The sequence below is a fragment of the Rhinoderma darwinii genome, unplaced genomic scaffold (assembly GCF_050947455.1).
Source record: "Rhinoderma darwinii isolate aRhiDar2 unplaced genomic scaffold, aRhiDar2.hap1 Scaffold_3013, whole genome shotgun sequence".
Classification (NCBI taxonomy): domain Eukaryota; kingdom Metazoa; phylum Chordata; class Amphibia; order Anura; family Rhinodermatidae; genus Rhinoderma; species Rhinoderma darwinii.
The window spans coordinates 10,623-20,279 of NW_027463284.1; the positions used below are offsets into that span (position 1 = coordinate 10,623).

The 9,657-nt window shown below is 51.5% G+C and overlaps 1 protein-coding gene across 1 annotated transcript; it reads left to right on the forward strand.

The window, feature by feature from the left end:
- Positions 1-384: 384 nt before the first annotated feature.
- Positions 385-2,722, forward strand: LOC142704106 (actin-binding LIM protein 1-like). The gene is made up of 4 exons (XM_075848259.1): positions 385-430; positions 810-993; positions 1,237-1,349; positions 2,603-2,722. Exons 1-4 carry the CDS (start codon positions 385-387, stop codon positions 2,644-2,646), a joined length of 387 nt encoding a protein of 128 aa, XP_075704374.1. The 3' UTR covers positions 2,647-2,722.
- Positions 2,723-9,657: the final 6,935 nt, after the last annotated feature.

Here is a 9,657-nt window from a genome sequence, read left to right on the forward strand (position 1 = left end):
CTCAGGATCCCTACAGATTACTACCCCACTCCCTTAGGATCCCTACAGATTACTACCCCACTCCCTCAGGATCTCTATAGATCACTATTTTTTTCGCTCCCTCAGGATCCCTACAGATCACAGTTGCAGCACGGATTCATTTTATAAGTTCATTTATAGTCCCTGTTTCTCTCCACAATCCCATACTCCTATCTGAAGGACCTCCAGCTCTGTTCATCCTGAGCCTTCTGGTTCACGAATAATGCGAGTACTCCAACTTAGCCTGACGCGTTTACCAACAAAGCTTTATACAGATTGATATACTTTTCAGGGTTGGTGGAAAGCTGGATGACAGATCATTAGGGCATTGTTATAACTGTCATAAGTTGTGACCCAGCTTTGAAAATGGACCGGGAGTCTCAGGATGAACAGATCTATAGGGCGCGTCCAGGTAAAGGATTTGGTATTGTTGTAGGACACAGCGACTATAAATGATAAAATGGATCCATGATACAGAATAATCCCTGTGATTATCATCAGTAACAAAGCTGCACCTGTGACTGGGGTCTCTGGGGGGTTTCAAACTCATTTAAGGACCATGATGCTTTGCATACGGGAACCCCATTCATGCCTTCTACCAGTGGGGGATGGGATGTGACCACTACTCTGAACAGTGTCATTCTGCATGCGGTGGCTGTCACTTTGGCAGGCAGCGCTGTCGTCACATTGTAGGTTACGGTGACGATGATCATCGATGTTGGGGACATTGTTCGCCTTCTGTTCCGTCTCTTCAGTTTTCTCAGCCTCCATATTTTCTCTCCTTTCTGCAGTTTGCGGCTGTGATTTGGCTCAGGGCGGCTTCTTCATCAAGAACGGGGAGTATCTGTGCACGTTGGACTACCAGCGCATGTACGGGACGCAGTGCAGCGGCTGCGGAGAGTTCGTGGAGGGAGAAGTTGTGACGGCGCTGGGAAAAACCTACCACCCCTCCTGCTTCGCCTGCACCGCCTGCAAGTAAGTCCTGCGCCCGCAGTCACATCACAATCGCACTGAAATAACGTAAACTTCTAGGGTCAGTCGCTTTTATATAAAAAAGGGGCGTGGTTAAGCGTTGCCCCGATTATCAGGCATGTTGCACATGGCGCCATTTTCATCGCCATCTTCAGACCTGATCGCTGATTCTTGACCCCACAGTTTTGTATCTACATATTTTGGGTGTTGTTGCTGTTTTCTGATCTTGTGCTTTTTCTCTCTCAGACATCCATTTCCGCCCGGAGATCGAGTGACCTTCAATGGGAGAGACTGCCTGTGTCAGGCGTGCGCTGCCCAACCAATGTCTCCCGGAGCGAAGGAGCTGTCTACACCCAGCAGTAAGTGTCCGCTCAGTGTTGTCTCACGGTGCGTGTAATGGACCAGAATTAATGGGATTCTCCACCAGAATGTGTTTATAGGGAAATCTGATAAATAGTTCAGGCGGAGATGGGGACAGGCCTGGAGAATGCTGTTTAGCTGCTCCTCCCCTCTTCTGCTGCTCCTCCCCTTCTGTGCTGCTCCTCCCCTTCTGTGCTGCTCCTTCTCTGTTCTCTGCTGCTCCTCCCCTTCTGTGCTGCTCCTCCCCTTCTGTGCTACTTCTTCTCTGTTCTCTGCTGCTCCTCCCCTTCTGTGCTGCTCCTCCCCTGTTCTCTGCTGCTCCTCCCCTTCTGTGCTGCTCCTCCCCTTCTTTGCTGCTCTTCCCCTTCTCTGTTGCTCCTCCCCTTCTGTGCTGCTCCTCCCCTTCTGTGCTGCTCCTCCCCTTCTCTGTTGCTCCTCCCCTTCTCTGTTGCTCCTCCCCTTCTCTGTTGCTCCTCCCCTTCTCTGCTGCTCCTCCCCTTCTGTGCTGCTCCTTCTCTGTTCTCTGCTCCTCCCCTTCTGTGCTGCTCCTCCCCTTCTGTGCTGCTCCTCCCCTTCTGTGCTGCTCCTCCCCTTCTGTGCTGCTCCTCCCCTTCTCTGCTGCTCCTCCACTTCTCTAAAGATTAATATTATTTCATTAACCTAAACGTAGTTGGAGATCCCCTTTAAGTCGCCTATAGATGCTCCGACCCCTGAAAGATGCGCGCTGACAATCCTGTACATCCAGATTAATAGAACTGGCAAATAAGCGGTCGGACATTGTCTCTGTCTTGAGTCTCGTGCGCAGTTTGATTGCACTAGTGCCGGTTACTTCAGGGTAAACAATGGCGATTTGCTGAAAATATCCAACTCCGCCTCTACTGCCCCAAGATCAGTCCCTCGTAAACGTAACTCTGATGCCGGACATTAGTCATGTGATCTCTCTGGGGCCTCAGTAACCGCGGCGTCCACAATGCGCGTCATCACATTTACCCCCCAAAATCCCCATAGAGCACTTGACTGCTCAAAAGTACAGCGCTGCTCTCGAGAATTGCGCATCTTCTGCTGCATTGTATGGATTTTGGTTATTTTGCTGTTGGCTACGTACGAAAATCCACCTGAAGAGGTTCCAGTAAAGTCCGCCAAGTCGGAGTGCAAGGGCAGCCTGTCACTTAAAGGGATATTAGGGGGGTCACGTAGTAGCGATGTCACGGCGCCTGTTCCCTGTGACTACGGAGCTGTCCACTCATTTTAGCCGACTCCATGAATTCTGCTGGAGCGCTCGCTATGAACATATGAGGAGCGGCTTCGCCATCTGTTGTCGGACATCGGCCACGCACAAAGCCGCGCAGAAGAGCCGATCTCCTCCCAACGTCTTCTGTTTTACACTCTGTCCCTCCAGCTTCTCGTTAACTCTTAATCAACCGTCAAATTAAAACGGATTACCACAAAGCTGCGGTGTCCCTTTATGTTTACCCATTCTTAAAGGGGAAGTCCTCCTATTAATATTTCCCATGCTTAGATGTAAGGGTATGTGCACACACACTAATTACGTCCGTAATTGACGGACGTATTTCGGCCGCAAGTCCCGGACCGAACACAGTGCAGGGAGCCGAGCTCCTAGCATCATAGTTATATACGATGCTAGGAGTCCCTGCCTCTCCGTGGAACTGCTGTCCCGTACTGAAAACATGATTACAGTACGGGACAGTTGTCCTGCAGAGAGGCAGGGACTCCTAGCATCGTATATAACTATGATGCTAGGAGCTCGGCTCCCTGCACTGTGTTCGGTCCGGGACTTGCGGCCGAAATACGTCCGTCAATTACGGACGTAATTAGTGTGTGTGCACATACCCTAACTGTGATCCGTCCTTCATTTGTCGTCTTCTGATCTTTAGTCACATCATTTCTTATACTCCAGTCACATTTAGAGCAGCATTCCCAATTGTGCTGGCCGCGCTGCGCTGACACAATAGATTCCACAATACTCTCTACTTTTTCTGAATCAGACTCGGTGCCCGGTACACATTACATTACGTTACAGCTCTTAAAAAGCACCACGATACGTCATGTTCTGCACAGATTCTGAACCAGCAGGTGACACTAATAGGATATAAGATGCTACAACCAAACAAGAAACCTGCAGAATGTAAATGCAGCTTTAGATGTGACTGGAGTACAAGTTTAGTACAAAATGATTCACACTTCTCCAGTATGTTCTCTGTCCTCCTTAAGAGGTTCAGCATATATTTCTGACATTGCATCCTGGTTCTTTTCAGTTCTCCCTGGAGGGGGAGGGGGGAGGGTTGGGGGGAACCTTCCGTTCTCACACCGGAAGATGATTTGTTGGATCAGCCAAAGTTTTCTTAGGCCAGAGTGTGGTTAATAATTACCGGCCGGCGTCATTAGGGCCTGAGGTAGAGAAATGTAAGATCCGCTGAAGAGGAGTGTCGTCTGTCATGTTCTGCGGACTGAGGTATCATCCAGGTAACAGCGGCCACCAGCACCGCCCGCAGCGCGCAGGAAAGTCCCGGCTCAGAAGAGTTATATACGACCGTGACACAAAACTCCATCATCCAGCAGCGACGTACGTGGATTACATGTGGAGCAGACAGAAATGTTATGTGTTACCTGCAGATTTTAAATTTTTTTCAGTCCCTGTGATGATTTCTATAAATGTCCAGTCCCTCACTCCATGTCTGCGAAGGGGGCGGGGTCTTCCTGGAGTGATGTCAGAGCTGTGCTGCGTGTTCTGAGCCTATCCGATGTCTCCTGCTTGCTGCTCCCCCTCCCCTCTCACAGCATGAGTCTTACACACACACTGAGCGAAATGCAGCTGCATCCCCCCCTCCCTATCTGCCATTTACTGTATTACACTAGATGGATTATTTTGGTGACTGAGGAGGATTGTGAACATTAACACAGAGGCTGCAGGCAGGAGAGGGGGTACAGGCTGCTGGAAGGTGAGGAGGTGACACTGTCCTCTAATAACATATATTACAGAGGCTGCAGGCAGGAGAGGGGGTACAGGCTGCTGGAAGGTGAGGAGGTGACACTGTCCTCTAATAACATATATTACAGAGGCTGCAGGCAGGAGAGGGGGTACAAGCTGCTGGAAGGTGAGGAGGTGACACTGTCCTCTAATAACATATATTACAGAGAGGCTGCAGGCAGGAGAGGGGGTACAGGCTGCAGGCAGGTGAGGGGGTGACACTGTCCTCTAATAACATATATTACAGAGGCTGCAGGCAGGAGAGGGGGTACAAGCTGCTGGAAGGTGAGGAGGTGACACTGTCCTCTAATAACATATATTACAGAGAGGCTGCAGGCAGGAGAGGGGGTACAGGCTGCTGGAAGGTGGGGAGGTGACACTGTCCTCTAATAACATATATTACAGAGAGGCTGCAGGCAGGAGAGGGGGTACAGGCTGCTGGAAGGTGAGGAGGGGACACTGTCCTCTAATAACATATATTACAGAGGCTGCAGGCAGGAGAGGGGGTACAGGCTGCTGGAAGGTGAGGAGGTGACACTGTCCTCTAATAACATATATTACAGAGGCTGCAGGCAGGAGAGGGGGTACAGGCTGCTGGAAGGTGAGGAGGTGACACTGTCCTCTAATAACATATATTACAGAGGCTGCAGGCAGGAGAGGGGTACAGGCTGCTGGAAGGTGAGGAGGTGACACTGTCCTCTAATAACATATATTACAGAGGCTGCAGGCAGGAGAGGGGTACAGGCTGCTGGAAGGTGAGGAGGTGACACTGTCCTCTAATAACATATATTACAGAGGCTGCAGGCAGGAGAGGGGGTACAGGCTGCTGGAAGGTGAGGAGGGGACACTGTCCTCTAATAACATATATTACAGAGGCTGCAGGCAGGAGAGGGGGTACAGGCTGCTGGAAGGTGAGGAGGTGACACTGTCCTCTAATAACATATATTACAGAGGCTGCAGGCAGGAGAGGGGGTACAGGCTGCTGGAAGGTGAGGAGGGGACACTGTCCTCTAATAACATATATTACAGAGGCTGCAGGCAGGAGAGGGGTACAGGCTGCGGGAAGGTGAGGAGGTGACACTGTCCTCTAATAACATATATTACAGAGAGGCTGCAGGCAGGAGAGGGGGTACAGGCTGCTGGAAGGTGAGGAGGTGACACTGTCCTCTAATAACATATATTACAGAGAGGCTGCAGACAGGAGAGGGGGTACAGACTGCTGGGAGGTGAGGAGGGAACACTGTCCTCTAATAACATATATTACAGAGGCTGCAGGCAGGAGAGGGGTACAGGCTGCTGGAAGGTGAGGAGGGGACACTGTCCTCTAATAACATATATTACAGAGGCTGCAGGCAGGAGAGGGGTACAGGCTGCTGGAAGGTGAGGAGGTGACACTGTCCTCTAATAACATATATTACAGAGAGGCTGCAGACAGGAGAGGGGGTACAGACTGCTGGGAGGTGAGGAGGGAACACTGTCCTCTAATAACATATATTACAGAGGCTGCAGGCAGGAGAGGGGTACAGGCTGCTGGAAGGTGAGGAGGGGACACTGTCCTCTAATAACATATATTACAGAGGCTGCAGGCAGGAGAGGGGGTACAGGCTGCTGGAAGGTGAGGAGGTGACACTGTCCTCTAATAACATATATTACAGAGGCTGCAGGCAGGAGAGGGGGTACAGGCTGCTGGAAGGTGAGGAGGTGTCACTGTCCTCTAATAACATATATTACAGAGGCTGCAGGCAGGAGAGGGGGTACAGGCTGCTGGAAGGTGAGGAGGTGACACTGTCCTCTAATAACATATATTACAGAGGCTGCAGGCAGGAGAGGGGGTACAGGCTGCTGGAAGGTGAGGAGGTGACACTGTCCTCTAATAACATATATTACAGAAGCTGCAGGCAGGAGAGGAGGTACAGGCTGCTGGAAGGTGAGGAGGGGACACTGTCCTCTAATAACATATATTACAGAAGCTGCAGGCAGGAGAGGAGGTACAGGCTGCTGGAAGGTGAGGAGGTGACACTGTCCTCTAATAACATATATTACAGAGGCTGCAGGCAGGAGAGGGGGTACAGGCTGCTGGAAGGTGAGGAGGTGACACTGTCCTCTAATAACATATATTACAGAGGCTGCAGGCAGGAGAGGGGGGTACAGGCTGCTGGAAGGTGAGGAGGGGACACTGTCCTCTAATAACATATATTACAGAGGCTGCAGGCAGGAGAGGGGGTACAGGCTGCTGGAAGGTGAGGAGGAGACACTGTCCTCTAATAACATATATTACAGAGAGGCTGCAGGCAGGAGAGGGGGTACAGGCTGCTGGAAGGTGAGGAGGTGACACTGTCCTCTAATAACATATATTACAGAGAGGCTGCAGGCAGGAGAGGGGTACAGGCTGCTGGAAGGTGAGGAGGTGACACTGTCCTCTAATAACATATATTACAGAGGGGCTGCAGGCAGGAGAGGGGTACAGGCTGCTGGAAGGTGAGGAGGTGACACGGTCCTCTAATAACATATATTACAGAGGCTGCCGGCAGGAGAGGGGGTACAGGCTGCTGGAAGGTGAGGGGGTGACACTGTCCTCTAATAACATATTACAGAGAGGCTGCAGGCAGGAGAGGGGGTGCAGGCTGCTGGAAGGTGAGGAGGTGGCACTGTCCTCTAATAACATATATTACAGAGGATGCAGGCAGGAGAGGGGTACAGGCTGCTGGAAGGTGAGGAGGTGACACTGTCCTCTAATAACATATATTACAGAGAGGCTGCAGGCAGGAGAGGGGGTACAGGCTGCAGGAAGGTGAGGAGATGACACTGTCCTCTAATAACATATATTACAGAGGCTGCAGGCAGGAGAGGGGGTACAGGCTGCTGGAAGGTGAGGAGGTGACACTGTCCTCTAATAACATATATTACAGAGGCTGCAGGCAGGAGAGGGGGGTACAGGCTGCTGGAAGGTGAGGAGGGGACACTGTCCTCTAATAACATATATTACAGAGGCTGCAGGCAGGAGAGGGGGTACAGGCTGCTGGAAGGTGAGGAGGTGACACTGTCCTCTAATAACATATATTACAGAGAGGCTGCACGCAGGAGAGGGGGTACAGGCTGCTGGAAGGTGAGGAGGTGACACTGTCCTCTAATAACATATTACAGAGAGGCTGCAGGCAGGAGAGGGGGTACAGGCTGCTGGAAGGTGAGGAGGTGGCACTGTCCTCTAATAACATATATTACAGAGGATGCAGGCAGGAGAGGGGTACAGGCTGCTGGAAGGTGAGGAGGTGACACGGTCCTCTAATAACATATATTACAGAGGCTGCAGGCAGGAGAGGGGGTACAGGCTGCTGGAAGGTGAGGAGGTGACACTGTCCTCTAATAACATATATTACAGAGGCTGCAGGCAGGAGAGGGGGGTACAGGCTGCTGGAAGGTGAGGAGGGGACACTGTCCTCTAATAACATATATTACAGAGGCTGCAGGCAGGAGAGGGGGTACAGGCTGCTGGAAGGTGAGGAGGTGACACTGTCCTCTAATAACATATATTACAGAGGCTGCAGGCAGGAGAGGGGGGTACAGGCTGCTGGAAGGTGAGGAGGGGACACTGTCCTCTAATAACATATATTACAGAGAGGCTGCAGGCAGGAGAGGGGGTACAGGCTGCTGGAAGGTGAGGAGGTGACACTGTCCTCTAATAACATATATTACAGAGGCTGCAGGCAGGAGAGGGGGTACAGGCTGCTGGAAGGTGAGGAGGTGACACGGTCCTCTAATAACATATATTACAGAGAGGCTGCAGGCAGGAGAGGGGTACAGGCTGCTGGAAGGTGAGGAGGTGACACTGTCCTCTAATAACATATATTACAGAGGCTGCAGGCAGGAGAGGGGGGTACAGGCTGCTGGAAGGTGAGGAGGTGACACTGTCCTCTAATAACATATATTACAGAGAGGCTGCAGGCAGGAGAGGGGGTACAGGCTGCTGGAAGGTGAGGAGGTGACACTGTCCTCTAATAACATATATTACAGAGGCTGCAGGCAGGAGAGGGGGTACAGGCTGCTGGAAGGTGAGGAGGTGACACTGTAATATATGTTATTAGAGGACAGAGAGGCTGCAGGCAGGAGAGGGGTACAGGCTGCTGGAAGGTGAGGGGGTGACACTGTCCTCTAATAACATATATTACAAAGGCTGCAGGCAGGAGAGGGGGTACAGGCTGCTGGAAGGTGAGGAGGTGACACTGTCCTCTAATAACATATATTACAGGGAGGCTGCAGGCAGGAGAGGGGGTACAGGCTGCTGGAAGGTGAGGAGGGGACACTGTCCTCTAATAACATATATTACAGAGGCTGCAGGCAGGAGAGGAGGTACAGGCTGCTAGAAGGTGAGGAGGTGACACTGTCCTCTAATAACATATATTACAGAGAGGCTGCAGGCAGGAGAGGGGTACAGGCTGCTGGAAGGTGAGGAGGTGTCACTGTCCTCTAATAACATATATTACAGAGGCTGCAGGCAGGAGAGGGGTACAGGCTGCTGGAAGGTGAGGAGGTGTCACTGTCCTCTAATAACATATTACAGAGGCTGCAGGCAGGAGAGGGGGTACAGGCTGCTGGAAGGTGAGGAGGTGACACTGTCCTCTAATAACATATATTACAGAGGCTGCAGGCAGGAGAGGGGTACAGGCTGCTGGAAGGTGAGGAGGTGACACTGTCCTCTAATAACATATATTACAGAGGCTGCAGGCAGGAGAGGGGGTACAGGCTGCTGGAAGGTGAGGAGGTGACACTGTCCTCTAATAACATATATTACAGAGGCTGCAGGCAGGAGAGGGGTACAGGCTGCTGGAAGGTGAGGAGGTGACACTGTCCTCTAATAACATATATTACAGAGAGGCTGCAGGCAGGAGAGGGGGTACAGGCTGCTGGAAGGTGAGGAGGTGACACTGTCCTCTAATAACATATATTACAGAGGCTGCAGGCAGGAGAGGGGGTACAGGCTGCTGGAAGGTGAGGAGGTGACACTCTCCTCTAATAACATATATTACAGAGGCTGCAGGCAGGAGAGGGGGTACAGGCTGCTGGAAGGTGAGGAGGTGACACTGTCCTCTAATAACATATATTACAGAGGCTGCAGGCAGGAGAGGGGGTACAGGCTGCTGGAAGGTGAGGAGGTGACACTGTCCTCTAATAACATATATTACAGAGAGGCTGCAGGCAGGAGAGGGGTACAGGCTGCTGGAAGGTGAGGAGGTGACACTGTCCTCTAATAACATATATTACAGAGAGGCTGCAGGCAGGAGAGGGGGTACAGGCTGCTGGAAGGTGAGGAGGTGACACTG